The sequence below is a fragment of the Eschrichtius robustus genome, chromosome 15 (assembly GCF_028021215.1).
Source record: "Eschrichtius robustus isolate mEscRob2 chromosome 15, mEscRob2.pri, whole genome shotgun sequence".
Taxonomy (NCBI): domain Eukaryota; kingdom Metazoa; phylum Chordata; class Mammalia; order Artiodactyla; family Eschrichtiidae; genus Eschrichtius; species Eschrichtius robustus.
In genome coordinates this window covers 55863773-55889439 of record NC_090838.1, presented here as the reverse complement: position 1 = coordinate 55889439, position 25667 = coordinate 55863773, and the positions used below count along the sequence as shown (strand labels likewise).

Below are 25667 nucleotides of genomic sequence, written 5' to 3'. Positions count from 1 at the left end.
AATATATTTCTCCTAAAATACATTTTTGAAAAAAGACAAAAAAAGGTAAATTAAATACATCAAAATAATTGTTTTTATTATCATGCTCTGTTCTGCTTTTAAAATGGTATGTCATGCCCCCAAACAGCAGGAATTTCTTGGAGGATTGGCCAACACACGAGTGAGTGATGTTCCACTGGTGTGTGCAGGTGAGCACTACAGGTGGCGCTGATCGCCCGTGGCAATTGGATTGCCTCGCTGGAGTCAATGTTGCTTATCATTTTAACACATTTGTGAGTTTATGGATATTTTTACCATGTAGCACAGACACATTCAATTAAAAATTTTAAGTAATTTCTTTCACCAAATAATTACTCTGGGAAACTTTATTATTTTGTCATCAAAACACTTTATATCACGTGTGAAACTTCTGTCAAATCATTTAATCCAAAAAAATTGTATGATCAAGAAAACTTAAGGAATATTGACCTAGACTATTTATTAGGCAATTCTGTTGTATCCTACTTACTAGGTCCTATTAAATTTTAAATGATAATGAATAAATATAATTTTAAGAAAATGAGATTTAAACTGGTCAGATACCAACCATTACAACATGACCTTGTACAGAAAACTCTTAAGTTACATCATGTTTATATTTAATTAAATGAGAAATGTTAAACAAAAACTCCCTCACAATTCATTGAATTGACCTAAGTAACAAGCATCCTTGTATACGCTGGCATTGGACACACTTCTGTATGACATACCAGAATTAGTTTTACATTAACATTTCTAACAGTATATTTGTTTAAAATAACATAATTACAATAATTATCTTTAGATTCCAAAACTGACTTTCCAATATGACAAAGCATCACAAAGCAAGTTCTCTAAGACATTTACCCCCATTTGCTATGATTGTTTACAAGTATGTACAAGGCAATCACTCCAAAATTATATTTTTATAAATCACATCAATGTCTTTAAAAAAAAATTTACCCTTAAAAAAAATAAACTTTAAAACCCAAACTTGAAATCACCCCAAGATACATGGAAAAACTTCACATGGCAGACTGTTACCAAAACCTCTGTACCTGGCCCTTCCAGCCTCTGATGGTGTGGCTCTTCTCAAAGCTCTATTTGCAGGCCAGCCTGCGGCCACCTACCCTAGGAACTACTACTACCTCTTGGAACTGTTAAAACTGTATGCTTCCCATTTCTTTGCACCAAATCTTACCCTTTCCTTTATTTGTCCACTCTTATCCCTCTTCATTTACTCATCAGTTCACTGTTTATTTGTTGCATGTATTTTTGTAACCTACCTCAAACTCTCTGAGAAAGGAGAATAAATAAATAAAATATGTCTTACACTTCTAGTTCCCTTATCCTCTGCCTCATGACACTTTCATGCAAAGTCAGGTAGGTGACAAATTATAAATCTAGGGTAACTGTCAAGAAGGCTTCAGGAAAGAATCCCCAGAGCAAATCTGGAGATCATTAAGTTGCAAAGTATTGACTTATTGACTATTTGAATCAGTATCTTCTAAAATTAAACAATATAACTTATAAAAATTTATAATTATTTTTATTTATTCTTTTTTTTAAAAAATTTATTTATTTAGTTTTGGCTGCGTTGGGTCTTCGTTGCTGCACACGGGCTTTCTCTAGCTGCAGCGAGCGGAGGCTACTCTCCGTTGCGGTGTGCGGGCTTCTCATTGTGGTGGCTTCTCTTGTTGCAGAGCACGGGCTCTAGGCGCACGGGCTTCAGTAGTTGTGGCACGCGGGCTCAGTAGTTGTGGCGCACGGGCTTAGTTGCTCCGCGGCACGTGGGATCTTCCCGGACCAGGGCTCGAACCCGTGTCCCCTGCAATGGCAGGCGGATTCTTAACCACTGTGCCACCAGGGAAGTCCCTATTCATTTATTTTTGTTTTTGTTTTCTTTTGGCTGTACTACGTGGCATACAGGATCTTTAGTTCCCCGTCCAGGGATCAAACCCATGCCCCCTGCAGTGGAAGCGCGGTCTTTTTTTTATTTTTTTAAAAATAATTTTTATTGGAGTTCAGTTGATTTACAATGCTGTGTTAGCTTCAGGTGTACAGCAAACTGAATCATGTATACATATACATATACGTATACATATACTCTTTTTTAGACTCTCTTACCATATAGGTCATTACAGAGTATTGAATAGAGTAGCCTATGCTATATAGTAAGTCCTTATTAGTTATCTATTTTATATATAGTAGGGTGTATATGTCAATCCCAATTTCCCAATTTATCCCTCCCCCCCTTATCCCCTGGTAACTGTTTTTCTTTTTTTTTTTTTAATATCTTTATTGGAGTATAATTGTTTTACAATGTTGTATTAGTTTCTGCTGTATAACGAAGTGAATCAGCTATAGGTACACATATATCCCCATATCCCCTCCCTCTTGATCCTTCCTCCCACCCTCCCTATCCCACCCCTCTAGGTCATCACAAAGCACCGAGCTGATCTCCCTGTGCTATGCGGCTGCTTCCCACTAGCCATCCATATGGAAGCACGGAGTCTTAACTGCTGGACCACCAGGGAAGTCCCTATAATTATTTTTTAAATGACTATTATGTACATATTTGTGATAGGTTGAGTTTACATGAATCAAATGGTTTAAGAATACTTGCTTTGGGGCTTCCCTGGTGGCGCAGTGGTTGAGAGTCTGCCTGCCAATGCAGGGTACACGGGTTCGAGCCCTGGTCTGGGAAGATCCCACATGCCGCGGAGCAGCTGGGCCCGTGAGCCACAATTACTGAGCCTGCGCCGTCTGGAGCCTGTGCTCCGCAACAAGAGAGGCCGCGATAGTGAGAGGCCCGCGCACCGCGATGAAGAGTGGCCCCCGCTTGCCACAACTAGAGAAAGCCCTTGCACAAGAAACGAAGACCCAACACAGCCGTAAGTAAATAAAAATTAAAAAAAAAAAAAAAAAGCTACATACTATATTAAAAAAAAAATGAATACTTGTTTTTATTGCCTATCACTCAATTTCATTTTAATAATTACTAGATCCTAGCAGCACCAATGACATATTGGACATTACAATTCTTAGTTGCATGGGGTGCCCTGTTCATTGTAGGATGTTTAACAGCCTTCCTGCAAAGCTGTAACAACCAAAAAATGTCTCCAGATGCACTGATCAAAGATGCAATATGGAAGTACTTTATACCCAGATGAATGACAGACTTAAAGATAGCAATACATTAAAAATTCAGGGAGGATCAACTCCCCTAGTGTAAACTATAACTAGGTTCTAAGTCTCATTAGTTTCAATTTCAAGTTAACATTTGTTTTGAACATCTCATTAAGAAAATACTAAGTCAGGAAGACTGCCACCTACTGAATTATAAAAGCCATCCTATAGGATGACCACTTCCCAAAGTATCTTAGAACACCAGCCCCATGAAATGCTGAGGAATACTGCAGTCATGTACAAATCAGCATATCAAAGGCTCTGAGAAGTCCTTTAATAAAGTAAAATCAACTCTCTCCCAAACTTACCTGAAAATGTAGCCCCCACTTTAATTTTTGTGAAATACCTATTAACATCTCACAGAAATAACATTACATGAAACCCATGCTGAAAAATGCTACTCCAGGTACTAGAATCTCAAAATAATATCTCACATCTAACTGCGTCCTAAAGTAGAAAAGCAATACATGATTCTTGCCTTATTTCATGTTATACGGTGTCCTAAAATAATTAAATCATAGAATCATAATGTAGAAAGACATTAAAGATCACACATATACATATTATAACAACCCAAACCAAAAATACTGGATTCCAAGAAAACCTCCTTAAGCACACACCAATAGTCAAAGTTGTAAAACCACATATATATTATACACTGGAAATACTTACTGTGTAAGATTCAACTAGTACTGTGGTTTCTAAGGCCAGTTTCTGCTCTTGCTCAATATTATACCCCACATAACACAATTTTTCTTTAATCATGCGAACCGTTTCAAAATCAGCAGAATGGTTGAAGGCGTAGCCCCGCAACAGAAGCAGCTGGTGCAAAAAAATAGCAGTAAATCCACAAGTAATCTGAATGAGTTCAACTCTGCAAAAGCGATTAATGCTCTCTAAGTATGTCACATCAATACCAAATTCAATGGACAGTGGAGCCTTAGCTCTTACTGAGTATTTCAGAAATGGGAATATTACTTGCCATAAAAGGATTTATATTTCAGTTTCACAGACAGAATTAACAGTTCATGAATAATAAATGGCCAAAATGAGCAAAATATCTATTAATAAACAATATCTTACACTGGACTCCTGTAATTCTGCAATTTGCTCAATCAATGCCATACTCATGAAATACGCCAGGTCTTAACGAAGTTTTATCCCTAACTTCTATTATGTCTGACACATATTAGATGGGCAATAGCATTTGTTAAAAAAAAAAACCCCACATAATACGCATCATAAACAACATTTTCATATAAAAACTTAAGAAGACAAATCCCCTTATCTTTGTGCTTACGTTCAAAAGAAATCCCTTGGGCACTCCTTTGAATAGAATTTTGGCTTAGAATGAGAGTATCATAATTCTCATTAACAATCTTATTATTACTTTAAATGAGATTAAAGGAACCCAATGTCAAGGTGAAGACTTAATGCAACCTAATTTATTGCACAGATTTCATCCTAGAACAGTCTCTTCACAGCAGCACCAATGACATATTGGACCTTACAATTCTTAGTTGCAGGGGATGCTCTGTTCATTGTAGGATGTTTAGCAGCCTTCCTGCAAAGCTGTAACAACCGAGAAATGTCTCCAGACACTGCAAAGTGTCCCTGGGGGGTAGCATCATCCCTGACTGAGAGCCACTGACCTGGAGAGAATACACTCACTACAGAATTCTGGTACAGACAACATTCTAAACCTTTTTTTTCCACGTTACAAAAAACCCACATGCCTCCAAATAGTGGCCTTATATACTTTGTCCAGCAATGTTTTAAAGAAAATTATAACTAATTATATTCACAAGTACACTTTATCATACACCTGTTCAAAGGAAGGTTTTATGGCAGAAAGGTTGCCTAAGTTGTTCAAGGAAGTTTCAGAATCTTCTTCCATCTTTGAAATACCTCTCTACCCATTCCTTGGGAATAGTAAATATAATTATGTAATGATGAACTCTCATTAGTATACGAGAGATCACGTGTGTGAATCTCAAATGGATTTTATATGAATAATGAACTGGGCCACTTCTCTGGTGGTGCAGATTAGCTAGAATCCTGAGATGATACATTCAAGTTTGTGTTAAGTTGGTGCACACAAACTACAAAATCTAATTCTATGATATTTGTTTTTTTGCTTACCTTGATAAGATATCTGGTAATATCCCTCCCAGCAATATCCAGTCTCCTGGTAAGGTGAGGGAGAGAAAAGCCTTCATACACTGGGCAAATGTGAGTCACACCATCTCCAGAGTCCACCACTACTCCAGTTAATAAACCTGTGGAAGAACCATGAGGTTGTAAATAAAAAGCCGAATCAGAAAAATCAAAGCCAGCAAATTTCAGACATTAGTAAAGAAGCCAAACTAGAAACGTCACCAACCAGAACGGTCTAAAAGCCAGCATTTCTTTATTATTTGCTTATTTTGCAGCTTATTTCGAATACACAGACACTGAAGTCAGTGTTCTCTCACATGCCTCCTGTGAGACTTTTAGTCTAATCATGGGCTACCCCAGGAGATAGCCCTAGGACTATTTTCCAGACCTAGGACTGAAAAATACAACATGGTCTTTATTTTTCCTTCCAACTTAATCTGGATCCATGAATTCCCTTAAAGTAAAATTTTCGAGAGCATCATGGATAACTTTTACGAAAACCATTGTGAAAGGTAAATATTACACAAGTTGATAGTGAACCTGTTGAAATAATCTAGTTCTTTATTATTATTTTTGTCATATGAAAAACTGTGTTGTTTGGAAAATGTGTTGATACTAGATAGCTAGAAATCTGAGAACAATTCATCTTGACTAGCCGAAGGATCATTTCAATTATTCACCAGAAACCAAAAAGACAATGTCAGTTAAACCTTTTAATAAAAAACAGCAAAGAAGCTGCCTTGTTTCTCGTATGTGCTATTTAAAACTATAAATGGCTGCAAATTACTGTTTCACCTTTTGTGTCAGGGTTAATTCAGGAAAAGCAAAACAAAACTTTTTCTGACTCATGTTTTCTAGTAGTTTTTAATAGTCTAATAATATTTTTAACAACAAAAAAAATTTTAACCAGAATATGCATTATCTACAATTTGCTCAAGCATTCTTTTATCATTGTCCCATCCCTGAGTAGGCACTCTCCCTCTTTCTTATTATGCACTAAGTAAGTAACTGATTTATCTTGGAATACGTTTATTCAAACCACCTCCTACTGAAGTTGATATCATCTGTTTTTCCTTGACTGATTTTTTAAGTTTCATAAAAATCATACACTGCCTCTTAAGGTTGCATTCTTTTAAACAAGAGACTTTCTATTGTAAAAAAGAAGAATCCACAATATCATTAATTCAAAAATACTCCCAGTAATATCAACTAAAGCAGCAATTTACATATTTTATTTTCCAAATAGACCTTCCTATCCAACCTCACCTTATTTTCTACACTCCCACTAGGTTACATACTGGCCTTTCCCTCACGTATTTGACCGGATTCCAGTGCCACACCCTTCTGTCACCGGATTATTCATTCTTTCCACTTCAATTCCTAAGGATTCTTTAAAGCTCGATCTAGTTCTTACCTTTCCATTTATACCTTCCCTGACCACTTTAACCTCCAGCCCAGACTCCATGATTCGTTATTCCCCTCAATCCTGTCTGCAAGATGCAGTCAAACATACTTTCCTGAATCACTGTGTCACCTCTCTCTTATTCAAAAACCTTCCCTGGCTCCGAACGCTGCTTCTTACTTTTCTTGGTTTAACTGGTTGCACTAGCCACCCTTGTTTAAGAAGGAGAATTTTTCCACAGCTTAGAGTTCTTTTGATTAGTATCACTGGACTATCACTTCTCAAAATTAAGAATTCAACAGTTAAACAAAAATAGCTAAATATCAGGAATTAAAAGAGGGTATCTTCTCCTTGGACAGAAATAAATTTATGAATACTGCTAGAAAAATCTGTTAAGGTAAATTTCATTCAAATACAATTAAAACAAAAATTCATTTCAGCAGAAGTGTCCCATCCCCACCCCCTAAATGGAACTATTATCACCTATTTCAAAGCTTAGATTCAAAATTTTTAATACCTATTTTTCCAAAGTATTTTCTAAAATAATTTCTGAAATTTACATTAAAAAAAAAAATGAAACAAAATTACCTAGGTGCACACAAGCACTAACTACTCACAGCTGGGCTGTAACTGCCTTAAGGACAAGGAGACCACACGGAGCTTACGGAGGAGCTTACTTTACTCACTGCCACAGCCTCTGCACTAAACAGAAATCGAGGCACCTGCTACACTTGGTGAATGAATAAAGCCTCTTTAAAAATTTAATTCTCCCCAAGTACTTTCTTAGTATCTATATGTAGTAGTAAAGACAGTTTAAAAACCCAGTATGTATTTTGAAAAGTGATTTTTACTCATGCATGTGTAGAATCAGATGGATCACCACAATATTAGTTTGTTTCCCAAGTACAACTGACCCCTGAACAACACGGGGGTTAACCTGCATATAACTTATAATTGGCCCTCTGCATCCATGGTTCCTCTACATCCCCAGATTCAACCAACCACGGACCATGTACTGTAGTATTTACTATTAAAAAATATCCATGTATAAGTGGACTCATGCAGTTCAAACCAGCATTGTTCAAGGGTCAACTGCATTGTCATACACTGCTTAAGTACTAAGGCTTGAGACTTAGTTGTCACCTCCTTCAGAAATCTTCTCTGACATGCTGAATCAATTTCTGTATCTTTTCCCCATTAGATTCTAAGTCCTTGAGGCATGTTTACATTTTAAGTGCCTAACAAACTCTGTAGCACATATCTGATGGCCCCTTAAGTTCTCGAGAAGACCATCAGGATATAAAGAGTTCTCCCTACATGGCTACTATTTTATTCCCAATGGACAGCAAGGCAGTTACTAACGGCAGTACCAAGAAAACACAGTAGCTCCCCTCCATTAAATCCACCTCAAAAGTTAGGACGGCACTCTCAAACGTCTGCCCTTTCCTTTGTATTTAATCTATTATGTATTTGACAAACACGATTTATACTAACCTTTTTGGCTCTACTTTTTTTTTTTTAATTTATTTATGGCTGTATTGGGTCTTCGTTTCTGTGCAAGGGCTTTCTCTAGTTGCGGCAAGTGGGGGCCACTCTTCATCGCGGTGCGCGGGCCTCTCATTATCGTGGCCTCTCTTGTTGCGGAGCACAGGCTCCAGACACGCAGGCTCAGTAATTGTGGCTCACGGGCCTAGTTGCTCCGCAGCATGTGGGATCTTCCCAGACCAGGGCTCGAACCCGTGTCCCCTGCATTAGCAGGCAGATTCTCAACCACTGCGCCACCAGGGAATCCCTTGGCTCTACTTTTTTTTAACTGCCAATTCTGAGGACAAATTCCATTTTCATTCTCCACTTTATAAAACATTTTTTACTTTAAATAGCCTAAAAGAGGGAACCTTCTACTTTTAAAAAAATTGAGAAGTTTCTTTTTACCTAAGTCTTTCATTGTTTAGTAAAGAAAATAAAAATGTGTATATTTTATTTGACAAATTTTAGAAATTGTGGAAATATTTGAATAAATATTTAAAATATTTGAATAAATATAAATACATAAATACTGTGCTCTTCTGGGACTTACAACTTACCGAAAAATCAAACTCCTCTGACATCAAACATATTTAATAAATATTTGCTGAATTGATTATACTAAAAGTTAAGCTTCACCTACCTTGAGCATACAAAGTCAAAACTGCTTGGATGGCTACATACACTCCAGAAAACTGGTAAGTTTCAAACATTACCTGAAAATGCAAAAGGAAAGGGAAAAAATTAGTATCTAGAAATTACATAATAAGTATGTATAAGGTTTCTTGATGGTCAGAGTGGATTAGCTATCCAAAACAGAATCAAAGAACCCAAAAGAATCCTCCATTCTCTTTAGCTCTTTTTGCCTCTACTGAAGTCCTGCTGTCACAGAGCTCCAATTTTGGGGACAGATTTTTGAATACACACTAAGTCCCCAAGCATTTCATAAGTGCTACAAAGCAAAGATTTCTGAGTGTTTTAGTTAATGGCTAATTAGAGTGAAAGAAAGCATTCTGCTTTTGAACAAGCCTCTCTTCTCAACTGATGTCCCTTAAAGGAAATATCTTTTAATTTAAAGACAAACTATAGAAATTGCTTAACTGCCTACCTTCGCATCCCTCTCCCTCAAGCTGGGCCAAGAAAGACTGTGGCTCTACCTCCAGCAGTTTAAAAAAAAAAAAAGGTAATAAAACAGTAGGGCAAGAAAACAAAAATAAACACAGTAACTCCTGAATGCTGGCAGATCCTGAATGCTCAGCAGCTGAGCCTGCGCTCCCCACTGGAGCCAACGCTGTGTTCCACACTCTGCCAAGGTACACTGCAGGGAGGAGTTCCCTCACGCCCTCTCTGCTCACAACCACGCTCATTCTCTGTAGTGCAGGTTGGATGGGAACATCCTATAGGATTTTCTCTGTCATCTACACCGAGCATTCCTTGACTGGCAGTGCTGACTACCGCTATGAATATCTCATATTTAGAAACTTAACAACTGACCACAATAAGACTTATATAGAATTTAAATTTTACAACTCTGGGGAATTCCCTGTGGTCCAGCGGTTAGGACTTCGTGCTTCCACTGCAGGGAGCACAGGTTCGACCCCTGGTCAGGGAACTAAGATCCCACATACAGCGTGGCGCAGCCAAAAACAAAAACAAAACCAACAAAACTGAATCACTGTGCTGTACACCTGAAACTAACACAACATTGTAAATTAACTATACTTCAATAAAATTCAATTAAAAAAATAAAAAACTCTAAAATACATACACACATAAATAAATTTTACATCTCTGAAACACATACTCATCAATTAAGCAACTAGATATTCTAAGTAGTATTCTACTCCATCATCCTTTATTCCCCCACCACAGGGATGAAAATGGAAGAGTAATGCTATACAGTTGACCCTTGGAAACACAGGTTTGAACTGCGCAGGTCCACTTAATTGCAGGTTTTTTTCAGTAAATAAATACTATACCACTACATGATCCGAGACTGGCTAAATCCAGTGATGCAGAACTGGAATAAAAAGGGCCAAATGTAAAGTTATACACAAATGTTTGACTGAGGGGGGTTGGCACCCCTAACCCTGCGTTGTTCAAGGGTCAACTGTATTTGCATTTATCAACTTGACAGTCTGTTAGAATTTGTTTTTACTTATAAGATCATTAAAAAGTATTTGTAGTTCTAATACAACTTTCTGGATGAGATTAAAGTAGGGCATTATCAGTCACAGCCAAATTTGCACTCGTGAGTAAAAAAAGAGCATTAAACTAAAGATGAGACCTTAGAGTGCAGTAAGACTAATTCTTGTCATTTTTGCAGATTAAAAAAATATGTGTCCTAGTCAAATAGCTAGTTAGTGGATGACACTATACCTGTCATCTCCCTAACTTTTCATTTGAAAGAAAACTTGGTTTTCATTCTGGTATTGTGTTACTTTCCAAAAGAGGTTTCCTTGTGTAGTAACCTTTTGATTTAATGCAAAAATATCTCTGCACTCTGATTTTGTAATGAGCTGCTAAAAATAAATAGCAATTACAAACGACTACTTATCCATCACAAAGTATTAGTGATTGTAAACCATTCAGAAAGTGTAAAATGCAATTAAAATATGAGCTAATACAATAAAGCCCATCTTTCATAGTTTTAGGGGTGGCTAGGGGAAAAAAGTAATAAAATATGAACCATAAGAAATGATATGGATTCTGTAGCTAAAACCATGATCTCAAAATTTGAAAACACTTAATATAAAAATTCTAAATCTCTTCCAAAATTTCCATCAACATCTAAACATAGCCACTGAGTAAAACAAGATATTTACATTAAGTAGTATCTGGAAAGCTACTAAAATACAAAGCAATTATAAGTTTCTATCTCATATATAACAAAATGAGAGACAACCTTGAAAAGTTACCTATCTATACTATTAAGAATGTAGACTTTTTGCTCTCTGTAACTGCCTACCTCATTAGCCGTTTCAACCTCCATTCCCAGCTCTCCCCTATCTCCCTGGCCCTTAGCTTTCTCACCTCTGTCTACTATCACTTCTTTGGTGAACCATATTATCTATATCCTCATGACTCTCCCAAGTTTTTATCTCCAGTCCCAGACTTCCCTCCTGAACTTGATCTTAATAACCATCTACTCGACATTTTTGCTTGGATGTCTAATGAAGACCTAATATGTCCAAAACTGAGCTCCTGATCCATTTCCCTCCCAAATCCTGTTCTACTATCTCAGTCTTTCCCCATCCTCCAGTTACTCAAGCGAAATCTTTGCAGTTATCCCTCTATTACCCACATCTAAGAAATCAGAATATGTTTTGGCCCTACCTTCAAAACAGAGCCACAATCTGGTCACTTCTCATTACCTTCTCTGCTACTACCCCAAATCCTAACCATCATTATCTTGTGCTTAGGTAACTGAAAAAGTCTCCAAACTGGTCTCTCTTGTACCCTTGCCTCCTTATGGTCTATCTACATTCAACACAGCAGCCACAGGAACCTAAATCTGAGCATGTCCCTTCCTTGTAATAGCTCTACATTTCACTTGGAGTTTAAATCTAATTCCCTATTAGAGCCTACACGGCCCTAGATTGCCCCATTACTTCTCCCACCTTGTCTCCTGTTGCTCTCCCACACTGGCTTCCTTGCTGACTCTCTAATATGCCGGGCTTGCTCCCATTTCAAGACCTTTACACTGGCTACTCCCTTTGCCTGGAATGCTCTTCCCAAATATATTCTGGCTAACTCCCTTTGTTTAAATATCACCTTCTCACAGACACATACTACCACATTCTATGAAAAACGCAGCCTCCCTACATTCCCCATCCCCCTTAACCTACTCTTTTTTTCCCTTCAGCATCTATTATCTTCTAACAAACCATTCAATTAACTCACTTTTTGCTCTTTTGGTCTGTTTTCCCCTGCTAGAGGATAAACTCCACGGCAGCAGGACTTCGCTTTGTTTACTGGTATATTCTACTTATAAGTAATGACTAACATAGTTAGGTGCTCAATAAATAGGATCTGGGAGAAAATAACAATTATTCTTATTCCCTTTATTCTTAAGGACAACGGTAAGATAAAAGAAAAAACATGTGCTTTAACATCACATCACAGAAACACATATATGCGCAACCCATCTAAAAACTTACCTCTACAATCTTCTCTCTGTTTTTGGTTGGGTTCATAGGAGGTTCTGTGAGCAAGATTTTACAATTCCTGGTATCTATGTTAAGTTTCTCTGGTCCAAATGTATAGTCCCACAGGTGTTTCATGTCATCCCAATTTCGTACTATGCCATTTTCCATTGGGTAATTAACTTCTAACATTGAGCGTAATTCACTTGCCTCATCACCAACCATAAGATCCTAGAAAATTATAATATCAAAGCTTTAGACCAAATTTTTGTATAAAATACCTTCAGAAAATTATCCTCCCATAATATTTTGGAAAACTTGGGAATAATTAATTTTAATCTTTCTGGCACTTTCAGACAAAGTTCTTCATTCCACAAGTTAAAAAGATCTTTTCTTTCATGAACAATGCCTTGCAAATCTTAATCATGAATAGTAAATTTTTATGTACAACGTGGTTTAAATCAATAAATTGACCTTACCTTTAATACATATGTTTCCAAAAGAAGAGCATTAGCACAAATAAACCCCACATTTTCATATTTTGGAGGGTTTTGTATGAGGTTTCATCTGTTTCTTTTGCTCAAATGTTCAAAAAATAAGGCCTGTGATATGTGAGATAGCACATCAGGGAAAAAAAAAACTTGTAGAAAAATGCTCAATGCATGCAGCACATTTCTTTGTACTAAATATCCAAATGATAAGTGTAAGTACTATAAGGCATAATGAGATGCAAAAAATAAAAGGATTTTTTATTACACTATAAGAATGGACATATGCACCACATAACTTGTAAATTTCACAAACTTCTACCTATATATGCCTCAATTAGAATTGAAATTAAGTTTCAATATATGCCTCACCAAGATGAATGATAATTTGTAGAGATACAAAAAATTAAGACAAAGAGAAGCAATTCTTCTTTAAAATTATCTCATGAGCAACATCTTCAATCTTAAAGTATAATACTGGAAAACTATGCTATTATACACAAAGCAGAATACTCACAAGTCTTGTATCCAATGACAGCATACTTAAGATGACCCACATTTCAAAAGTCAAATTTTGTGTGTATAATAAGGCAAATGATGTCCCAGAATTTAAACTTATTTTAGAAATCGGCTAGTCAAAATACTAAATAATCTTGATTTCTACATATACTGATGAATTCAATTAAAAAAAAAAACCCTAGTATCAGAAATAGCTACTATTTGCTATAAGACCTTAAGATATTTTAAAACAGAGGTTTAAATACATATATGACTTTAAAACTTTTAAAAATAACAATTAAAAAAAAGAGAAGAGATAAACAAGGGTGAAGACTCTAAAAACAACAACAATAAAAAAAAAACAAATAGATTTCTGGAAAATCCACTGAAAGCAACAACAAAAAGGAAAAACAAAGTTAAAGCACATGCTAGAAATGTTCACTAAAACTTTTCTGTTGCAACTAATTTTGTATAAAGTTAATTTACCATAACTTAACACTCAAATTGCTTAAATATTAACTATTTAGAATCATCTGATAGGAAAATGCAAAACTAAAAATCTGTATTTGTGAACTCTAGTAACTGACATGCATTTGTTGAATTACTTATGGAGAAGTATACTGATAATTTCAAATACATCAAAAGACAAGATACACTGATGGACTGACAGATGGATAAATGGATAGATATGTGATATATCAGTATAGTAAACAGTAATATCAGAATCTAGGTGATGGATGTATGGGTTTCACTGCAAAATTCCTTCAACTTTGCCGTGTATTCTAAACACTTCTTAATAAAATGTTAGGAATTTATACCTCCAAGTACATATATTACTTTTGGCCATCAATATAACTTAATATACAATTTTGTTACTTTCTTCTAGAATATATCTTTCTTTGTGTTATACAAGGTAATAATAGATCAGATAATTAGATGGTTTATATCATCGATATATATTCACAACTACATTTCAACAAATTTAGTGTAAGTCTGGTCTGATTTCATCAGACTGTTTAGTTTTTATTCCATGCAAGAATAGGGGCTTACATATGTCTGATCTAATGCCAACTCAAAATAAAAGTGTCATGGATCTACTTCTAGGGCACACATACCATAAATAATTAACTGAAAAAAACATCTGGCATTGAGTATCTTACCATCCCTCTGAACAAAGAGGACATTTAAAATGGAAGAAAACAAGTATTAACTTACCAAATTAGTGCAAATAGTCTTGACTAACTCAAGCTACCTAATTTAAAAATGTATCCATATCTAAAATTTTATTTCAAAAAATCCTAAAACATATAGTTTTCCTTAGAACGTTTTAACTTCCAAAACCCCAAAATGCTAAAAGCTTTATGTAACTTGCCCACATCTCCAAGACCAAAATTATAAGCCATCAGATCAGGCCTTAGTTTTTTACCACCCACCTCATCATTGGACCTCAAGCCTAAACCATCACCTATTACCTGAAAGAATGAAAAATTACGGTAACTGTCTGAGATGCCGTTTTAAAGGCATTTATATTTTATGAAAAGCAGGCAGTGTAGATGAGATTTGCCAAGAATCATTCTGAACAATGTCACCTTAAATTAAAAGTAGAGCAAATATACTTTAAAACCACAATTAAATTCCTAGAACAAAATTTCATAAAAAACACTTAATTAAGCCTACACTGTTCTCTACAAGTACACTTTTTTCTTAATCTCCTTCAGATTTTAAGACAAATGCATGACCTTTGATTTAGGATAAATGTAGGAATTTCCACTTTTAAATGCTTTTGTTTATTCAAAAGAAAACTTCACAAGGTTACTGTTACTAGTTAAAATACATATCACTAGAAAGGTCTGATATTAATCTCTGTCAAAGCTGCTTACAAATAATATTAAAAACAAACAAACTTGAAAATATCTACTACAGAAAGCACTTTGACTATCACAGAAAAATATGATAAAAGAGTCAACTGCCTGGGATGCGCCTAGTTCTAGTTCAAAAGAAAAAGGTGCCACACAATGGTATTTATTTAGAGGAAGAATCTATTGTCTATGCGAAAGTCTTACAAGACTTCCACCTTTTTCTTATTTATACTCAGATAATGCAAAATCTGCTCATCGATAAAGATAATATCGGAAACAAGTCAATCTCTTTTTCTCCCCCTTTACTGTTTATAGTTCATTTGCACATTAAAATTTTACTCAGTTTATTAAATACACATATGATACTATACTGGATGCAAATATATACACATATATATAGAGGCTATGACAGGCAGTGTTCAATTTAAATGGTCAATAAAGTGGATTTATCCAAATGCAACAACTTCACCCCAATTTTCTGGATCACACATATCCTAAATAAAGCCACTTGGTTTCTAATATAATGCACACCACATTCCATTTTAATCGTAACATTCATCTACAAAAAACACAAGGAAAACAATTCAAAACTATGTTAGTAATAATTAGTTCTGATTTGGTCCATTGTATGCAATCAGGAAAGTATAGGACTTAATTAGTTGCTACCAAATTGAAGCAATGAAAAAGGTTAAAAATCAAAGTACTTAAAAATTAAAATATGGAATTACCCCCCTCCCCAATACCAAAGGGACACAAAACAACAACTACTGTCCCACCAAGCAAAAGTGGAAAACAAACAGAGAGCATGTGTGTAACCTCACTTACCATCTTTTTGTTATTCTACTTCAACAGGTCAAGAAAGGTGAAGAGAGAGAAGGTAGAAGAGTCAGAAAAGGCCTAAATAAAATCCTCACTGAAATTTTTAAACATACAAGCAATAGAGACAAATTAGGTCGAGGTCAGATGCAGTACTACTACAGTTTACGGAGTTAAAAATTAGGGCCGAATTAGCATGGACAGTTATTACTCCGGAATGAAAATAAACTCATTAAACAATTTAAATTTCCAGTTTTTAGTCTACCACATTTTAGCTAACAAGACACAAAAAGTATAAATCAATCCCCTAGGCATAGGAATTCCAAAAAAGTCAAATTTCTTTAATTCATTACTGAATTTAAGAACCTTAATTAAGGAAAATAAATAGCAGAAAAGGTCTAGCTGAGTAGGTAAAGGGTATTTAGAGTTGACTTTCCAAGCTCTAGTAGTCAAGTTAAATTTGACACAGGTCTGTTTTCTTTCACTGTTTTCTACTGGAAGAACAAATTAACTTGAAAGACTTAAAAGATTAAGCAGATTGAACAGAAGTGAGCCAACCGAACACAGACTGACAAACCGTACAAGCAAATGCTACTGGGGAATTCCTTAGCAAAAATGTCTTATTAGACTATCATCTAGTTTCATTTCTATCACTTGGCCTTAAAAAGCAAGAAAGTGGTAATTATTGTGACTATGCTGGTCAATAAAAATAGCTATATGTGATGTGTCTTAATACCTCAAAAATGTTATTATCCATAAAGTATATAAAAAAGCCATTCTTCTTTAAAAGGCTGATACTGAATAAAAGTGTGACTTCCAACATCATTAAAAAGTTTATCCTTATCACTATTATTAGCTAAATTTTAAGTTGAGTTCATTTAAGATTGAATTCAATCAGAACGAAAGGAGTTTACAAAAAGAGAATACAGAATTCCATAAAATTCCCAAAAGACCCTAAAAAAACCCCCAAAACAAAAACAAAAAACCTCTCATATTGAGTATCCCTTCTGATTGTAACATAACGAAACAGAGGCCAGAATCATTCACTCTTTTAAGTCTTTAAAAAATTAACACAGAACCTAAGTTTCAGTTTGTATTTTTATTCATTGTGTAATTCAATTCTCTAGTCCCAACAGCAGAGAGCCACCAAGTAGCAAACCTCTACCACCTATTACCGCCTTCCTAGACATCTCAAATAAACGTTCCAGAGAGGCACATGCTAACTCACACACTAACAATTCAGTGAAGTCTTGCCAAGGACTGTCCAGATAGGACCAACAATGCTAGTCTGTTCACAAATGATTCAGTAAAAGGGCCCCTAAATGCTACTGCATTTTGTATAACCTGATCCCTAGGCCACCTGAAAAATTTAAGTCAACTGGTGACCACTGACTTTTAATTGTTCTTTTTCTTCTACAATATTGTAACTCCCACTTGATTTTCAACCCTTTAATAGAAGATAAAAATCTATCACCCTTAACATCCAGTCTCTCATGTTAAGTACACTAGGTAGGCAATGACAATATTCCCTCCCCTCTCCTCGTGCTAAGATAAATACAAGGCCAAATAAAGACTTGCACAGCTTCCTCCTGCACACTATGGAAATTAGTTATACTGGTGAAAAGAAGAACCAATAAGATTTATATCCTGTGTTTCCTGACTAGCTATATAAAAATGTAGGGGGATCAGGCCATGAGAACATGGGAAGGAAAAATCTTAGGTCCCAAAGAGGCACTAACATAGAAAAATATATAGAACTGAAAGACACAAAAATACCAGGCTGATTTCTTTTAAAAATTATATTAGGTAATAGGACTTTAAGTCACTAATACAGTATTCACATCAACATAAAAATCTTACTAAGTATTTTATTTCATTCAGAGAGTAATGGCATCAAGCTATACTTAAAGTCAGATGAAATTAACTTCAGTTTCTGGTGCCTTTCTTCAGGTGTTGATAAAAATTTAAATATAAGAAATTCGGCCCTCCTTTGCTTTTCAAGGCATCACATTTTAAAACTACTTAATTCAAAGAACACCTCACAGGTTTTGCTCCTCATTTATCAATAAATAAAATATTACCTTGATTTCAATGTTTCCCACTTTGGTGGTTGATCTGATAATAGGTCTTCCAACCAAAGCTGGGAAGATGTGTTCTGGAAAGTTAGAGCCTGCATAGCCACACTTCACAAACTGGAAAAGAACAGTAAAAGTGGGTTAGTGTCAAGGTATTTATGATATTATCCTTTTAAAAACTGTATCTGAAAAGTACCGCTTTGCATTTACACAATATTTTAAACTTTTGTTGCTTTCAAATTACCCAAAGTAGTCACCCCATCTATCATATCCTCCATTTATTTCCTTTATGACACTACTACCAGAATTCCCATTTCCTTACTGGTTAACTGCTTATTTAGTGCCTAGGTCTCCCCACCACAGGGAGCTAAGCTGAGCACTTCATGCTGGAGCCCACTGCCTTGATGCACAGCGGGGAAGGGACAAATTCACTCAACAAATGCTAAGGATTTTTAAAAGAGAAATGTCAGAAAATGAACAGAACTAAAGCAGCTTTTCATTCATGTCTGGCAATTCACTTAAGCAGCCCCATTTTTGAAAATGGGAAAATCAAATGGCATCTGGACTAGCATCAAGATAAAATAAACATTTATTAGGCGTTTTTGGGCTATTTACATCTTTATATTTAGACAAACGTATTCAGTAATACCAAATGACATAATTTCATATTCAGATAGTGTACTTCTCCAATGAGGACATATCACTGATTCTAATAATACTTCCATTTTATGAATAAGAAACTGATATACTAGGAGATTTAACAATGTACAGTAAAACTGAAAATAGAACCAAGGGTTTTTAATTCTTATACCAATAATACAGTCTGTTTAGTCTTATTTTTTTTTTTTTTTTTTTTTAATGTGGGATCTTCCCGAACCAGGGCTCGAACCCGTGTCCCCTGCATTAGCAGGTGGATTCTTAACCACTGCGCCACCAGGGAAGCCCTAGTCTTATTTTTAAGAGGAGCCATGACAAGGAAAAGGCAGTTTAAAACTTCAGGGTGGGAGGAAGAATCTATAAAAGAAAGGAAATGCAATCAGTCTCTACCCTCTCCCTCAACAAGCCTTTATTCAATGTATGGTACACTGTGCAAGGATTTTTGTGTCTACTGATGAATCCCAAGCACCTAGAACAGTGTCTGACACATACTAAATGCATATTATTTAACTGATCAATAAATATTAGAAGTTTTGCTGTTGACGCATATGATACTATGATTATTTTAACCTAGAGAATATGTTTAATATTGAGAAAGTCTACTGTTCCATGGCTTCAGGTACCATATTCTCTTAGAAGAATTAAGCAGAAAAACAGTATCTGAATGTGACGCATGATAGTAATAACACAAAAGAGGACAGAAAGCTGTTACATAAAAGCAACTGTTTTGTTTGATAGTGGTAAAGGTTAGCAACTACCTGAAACTCACTGACTTCTGACTAACCCTCCAAAATATAAAATTTTTCTACTGCAAAGACAATCTTGTTGGAAATGATGTTGATGAACCACATTTAATTATAAATAGCCTAGAACGTTCTGCCATGCATAATTTCAAGTCTTTTATAAATAGAGCTCTTAAAAATATGTTGAAGTCATGTCTTTAGCAGACTAAAGCTACTGGTATGAAAAATCTGCCTAAAATTTAAAAATTGCATATTTCCAATACCACCTGAATTCGTATCTCCTCAGTTCACGTTTACATCTTAGAACCTACAGAAAACATACTGCTCAGACAGGTTTTCTTCCAAACTCACAAAACCTAGTCCTGCTCAGTTTACCATTCAGCCACATACCCATTTCTAACATTACGATACAATTCTTACTGGATTACCTTCCAAGGCAGAAGTTACTGTGATATGATGGCATATGCAACAGATTACCTGCTTGCTCATACCTCTCTCTCCATCTGAATAGTGGTTGATAGTAAAGAGCAATACACTTCGCACCCTAAGAAAGTGTTCAACAGAATTCAGAAATGCTAGTCCATTCTTCCACAGTGTCTTCCCAAGTAATTTATCAATGGGACCCAGAAAGAGTTGGAGTGACAACTGCCACAGAGGAAAAGAATAATACTTAGCATTTTCTAGTCTATTCAAATTAAAAGAAAATGAGAAAACCTCTCACACTCTTCTCTTCTAAATCAAACTCACTTTTGTCCTTAAGTCAAAAGCCAGCTCACTTGACGTGAACTGAAATCAGATGCAAAACCAGAGAATCTCTTCTCATTACCCCACCATATCCAAATTTCTACATAAATAAAATTTGTCATGATCACCAGCTTTAGTCATAATTCATACATATGTTCCAAATGTAGAAAGCAAATACAATGCAGACATTAAATTCTTATGTATTAACATAATGAACAGATAAGGACACCGGGTGGGTCAAAAGTGTCCATTCACCAGACTGAACATGCTCACATGGGTATAAATGTTCTTAAAGAAAATGACAGAATGAATGAAAAAAGAACCTACAAGTTTGTAAGGGCATTTTTAGCATATTAAATGTAAACAAATGATTTAAGTGAGAAATCATAGCCTAAGGTAAAGGTGGGCGCAGGAGCCTGGGATGGGGCGTAAGCCAAGTCCTGGTGCAGGGAGGAGGCTGCGAAGGTTGGCGTGCCTCCCCTCACTCTGCGCCACACACACTGGGAAACGCGCAACACGGTAAATCCACAATCACATCACTCAATGTTTACTGATTATAATTTGAACAATTATAGATGGGTAGTTTGCACGTTGAAATTCTTGTCTGAGCATACTTCACGGGACAAAATATTTGCCAAGTGCCTGAGGTAAGATGACAAAAAATTAAGAACTCCTGAAACTATAAAAATAACTGTAAACTACTATTCCTGTGCTTTATAAAAAATGGAAATTTGGCTTTTAGTTCAAATTAAAGATACCAATCACTTATTAATGAAATCATTTATTCTGCTTAAGCAGTAGCTTATTGGAAGTAGATGCTGCCATAGTAATCCAGTGCTAGCATTACTACAGGGTACTAGTGTTTGGTCAAAATGGCAAGTGCTGCACTATTTCACATTATTTCAAATGTGAAAGCATTAATAGTTATAATAACAAGAATATAATTACAATGATCTATTTCTCAATAACATATAACCAACAGACAACCTGGCATTTCCTTTCTTGTAAAAAGTCAGTATTTTTTAAAAGATCTAAACCATGATGTAATAAAATACAAAGAAAATATTCTTTTCTAAATTATTTGTTTGGTATCATTTTTAATCCTGGAGATACCTCCCCCCACTCCAATCATTTTAAGACTTGGTGGCTTAGTTCTCTCATTGTGTGCAGTAAGGCTGTGTTTAAGAAATAGATTTTACCATATATAGTTTCCTCTTCATAGCACTGTGGTTTAAACTGGCTCCCTTACTTCCTACTGAGTCATCAAATGGTAAGAACATGAACAATATAATGTTCTTTCAAGCAACAAAAAAAAGCTCATCTACATTTGCTCTAAAAGTACCTTTCTCCCTCAAAAAATAAACTGGGATTTATAAAGCCTCATTTGGGCTTATTTAATTTGTATTTTTCCTTTATTAATTTAAATTGATGGTATTGACACATTAATTTAATTGCATAGTGATTATTCTGATCTTAGACCACCAAAATATTTATTATATTTATTCCAAAGCATTTTATAGGGTGAAACCAAACCTGTTTCTGATTGTTTCTAATTCAAACACTCCTAAATTCATCATATAAATCTGTATAAGCCTGATAAAGGCCATAATACTACAAATGTGAATTGTAAAAGTATAATTACCTAACACTATAAGCTACTTTGTATCACTAGACCCTAAAAATTATACCAGTCACACAGTAGGCACTCCAGAAGTCTTCACTGTTGGTGAACTAACTCAATGTTGATGAAATCACCCAAGTTTGGTAAAAGAATATACAACACCAGGGGCCCAGGCCCAACTCTTGAAAGGCACCCAAGCCTAAGCAGATCTCCACATTTTCACCTATCTGGCCACTTTCCGCAGCTCTATTTTAGGTGCAGGTTTGGACCAAGGCTCCATTTTAGGTTTGAATGGTTATGAAGGTGAAATGCATAAAGTACTGGAAATGGATGAGCTTTTCCTCCTCTAGGAGGAAAAGAGACAGAGGTCAGCTTGGGAGCTAGTGAGGAAGAAGAGTGGGATCAACATCTGGCATGTGATCACAAGAACTCACCTACTCTTAGGGCATTCGATTTAGGGCCTGCCAGAGGGGCTTAAAAAATCAAGTTCTCGGGACTTCCCTGGTGGTGCAGTGGTTAAGAATCCGCCTGTCAATGCAGGGGACACGGGTTTGAGCCCTGGTCCGGGAAGATCCCACATGCCATGGAGCAACTAAGCCCGTGCGCCACAACTACTGAGCCTACGCTCTAGAGCCCATGCGCCACAACTACTGAAGCCCGCGCGCCTAGAGCCCGTGCTCCGCAACAAGAGAAGCCACAGCAATGAGAAGCCCACGCACTGCAACAAAGACCCAACGCAGCCATAAATAAATAAATTAAAAAAAAAAAAAAATCAAGTTCTCAAATACCTATAATTTTAACACCTAAAATGTGTAAGAGGCAAATTGCTTTGGAGTAACAACTATTCCCATAAGTTTTTAGAAATTTAATTTTAATATCTTCTTTATTTAATCATAGAGGAATCATTAGACCTTCAGGTACCTAAATAAAATCAAAATGACTATGAAGTATAACCATAAGAAATACAGAATCTAAGTGGTTCCTAATTCTCTAAATTTTCAGAAATATCACAGCATTCATGACTACATACCACATCAGAGCTGTTTCTTCATTTGAAGTCTACCATGTCCTATAGAAAATCTGGATAAAATTTTTAAAGTAACTAGAAACATAACACCGAACATGTAAGTTTTTGTTTGAATTAACTACACTTTTCTATTTATGTCATAGTAACTGATCTTTTGTCTTAAGAAACAAGATTCTTAAATTATGGATTAGACATAAGACTAATCAATAATATACAGTCAGTTTTCTAACACAGATAAACTAATGAAATAGTAACATAAAAACTAAATATTATGGGACTTCCCCAGTTGTCCAGTGGTTAATACTCCGCGCTTCCACCTCGGAGAGCGTGTGTTCGATCCCTGGTCGGGGAACTAAGATCCTGCATGCGGTGCAGCCAAAAAGAAAATTTTTTTAAAAAAGAAAAAAAAAAAACCTAAATATTATGAAAAAACACATACTACAAAAACAGGGTTCACTGTCCTTCAAAGAGGAGGAATCCATTAAAACATAACTGACTTCAATTTCTAAAGAAAAAAGCTGACATATTCACAAAACAAAATATATTAACATCAACTTTTAAAGATTTACATTTATTTAGAGGTCAATTTGAGACTACAGTGGGAATCAGGCTAATAATTTTTAAAAAGCACCTTTAACTGAGTTTTAACTGTAAAAGTAATACATGTTTATAGTTAATTTCATTTAAAGATAGTTTAACAATACATGGTTTGTTAAAAAAACAAAGAACAGTTTTCCAATAATTCAGAAGGGTGATGAAGTCCTTCCCACCTTACCTCACTCTTATCCCTAGTCTCACAGGTAACCACTATGAACATACATTTCTTATGAATTCCGCCAAAACTTTCATATACACATACATTTGTGGACACATAAATATCTTTAATAAAGAACACACACATAAATGGAATTGCTGTAAAACTTTTTTTTAAACTTAACAATAAATCTTAAAAATGTTTCTATAGTGGTGGACCTGCCTCCTTTTCTTTAAGTACTATTTCATTTTGTATGGATGTCCCATTAAATGATAACACTCTTCTTATTCTCATCCGTTTTTAACTTAGGTCAGATAAAGCTAATATCATCATTGCTTGTAAAAGTCTAACAAATTCAATCAAGGGCAGCATTGTAGCAGTGAATATCAGCTCTTTTTTCCCCTCAACAATCCAGTTTCCAAAGGGCTTTAAAGTTCAAATAAAATCTATTTTAATTCATCTATCACATTTATGGAAGGAAGGGGATAAAAGTCACAAAATACTGCAGCTCCAAGATGGTTAGGAATTGTTGTAATGTAGGGAGAAGTGATCACTACAGAACTCATCCAAAATAAGTAACACTTCTGTCTTCTAATTTGCTGACTTTGCTGCCCAAAATACATTTTTTTAAAAGGGGTGGGGGGGGGCGATTGAAAGACAACTTTCAAATAATTTCTAAATCAGTGTTTTACTCAGATTTTTACAATTATTTGCATTTTAGAATCTTAAGTACTAACATTACCTGTATTCTGCAAGTAAGGAAAAAAAGGAGGAGGGGTACCCAAACTGATTAACTTCCCCTAAGGTTAGTGGAATTAACACTTGGGCCTTAAAGGGTGCAAGATCAACCAGGAGAACACACTGGTCTCTGCGGGGCTGCACCTGGGCCAAATTTCCAGCATGCAGAACAAAAAGTCAATGATGCGCTGCCGATCTGGTCTCCCTTCCCCTCAAAAAACAAGAAAACAAAACAACAAACACTGCAAAAGGACTGAGGTTCACTGCATGACAGCACTTCCCTTTTTTCTTTAAACCCGTTTCCTGCCTCCCGTTCTGTATCTTCAACTATACAGGAAGAGGAAGGCCTCTTGATCCTTCTCTTTTTTACACACCGGCGACCCTGGGGAATGGAGCCCTTTTGGAACACACAAACCCAGCCTTTTACCCCTCCGGCCCTTTAGCCAGAATCCCACGGCTCCAGCGCGGGGCCGGCCCCGGCCGGGCAGCAGGTGGGAACCCCAGCCAGTACCGGCCTCGCCCTCCGTCCTGACCCCGAGCTGCGGGAGTGGCGGGCTCGGGGAAACTAAGGGGCCCGACCCTCTCGCGCGCCACACCCACGGGGGCGGAAAGCGAGGCCCTGGCCCCTTGGCCCCGGGGTGCAGCCCCGGGCGCCAAGGGCCCGCGCGCCCCTCGCTCATCCCCTGCCCGAGCCTGTGGCCGCTGCAGCCTCCCCGCGAAGCGCTTACCCCGGTGCCGTTGTCGCACACCACCACCTTCCTGCCCTGGCTGTCCATAGTGCGCCCGTAAGAGAGCCGGAGCCGCCGCCACCGAACAACCTACAGCCGCCGCCGTCCGTCGGTTCCTCTTCCTCCTCCTCCCTCTTCCCGGCCCCTCCCGCGGCCCAGCTTTTTTCCCGCACCCGGAAGTGGCCGTCCGCCCCTACCGGCCCCTGCCCGCCACCTACTGACTGCCTGCGCGGAAGAGGTGAAGACGGGAGGGAGGAGGCCGAGACTGGCAGCGGTGAGCTCCAATAAGAAACAAAGGAGCCCGAGGTCCCGCCCATGGCGCCGTTTCCGGCTTCGGTTCCAGCTCCGCCTTCAGGGTCGTCGCCCATGCAGGTTCTTCCTGTCGGCGTCTTGTCCCCGGCGCTTCGCCGGGCGTAAATGGCCGCAGAGGTGGCGGCCGCTGCGGTTTCCTCCTTAAGGCGTGGCAGGAGTTGGGGGCTCCGCT

At 36.8% G+C, this 25667-nt stretch overlaps 1 protein-coding gene across 1 annotated transcript in view; it reads right to left on the bottom strand.

Moving 5' to 3' along the window:
- The window catches only part of ACTR2 (actin related protein 2), a 35602-nt gene extending 10223 nt beyond the window's left edge, over window positions 1–25379 (bottom strand). Inside the window, exons 1-6 of the mRNA XM_068564039.1 lie at window positions 25184–25379; window positions 18178–18288; window positions 12451–12666; window positions 8934–9006; window positions 5350–5486; window positions 3880–4029 (exon numbers count right to left, since the gene is read on the bottom strand). Of these exons, the coding sequence (XP_068420140.1) occupies window positions 3880–4029; window positions 5350–5486; window positions 8934–9006; window positions 12451–12666; window positions 18178–18288; window positions 25184–25231 (735 nt within the window). The 5' untranslated portion in view covers window positions 25232–25379. The remainder of the gene's footprint in view (window positions 1–3879; window positions 4030–5349; window positions 5487–8933; window positions 9007–12450; window positions 12667–18177; window positions 18289–25183) is intronic.
- Between the last annotated feature and the right edge of the window lie 288 nt (window positions 25380–25667).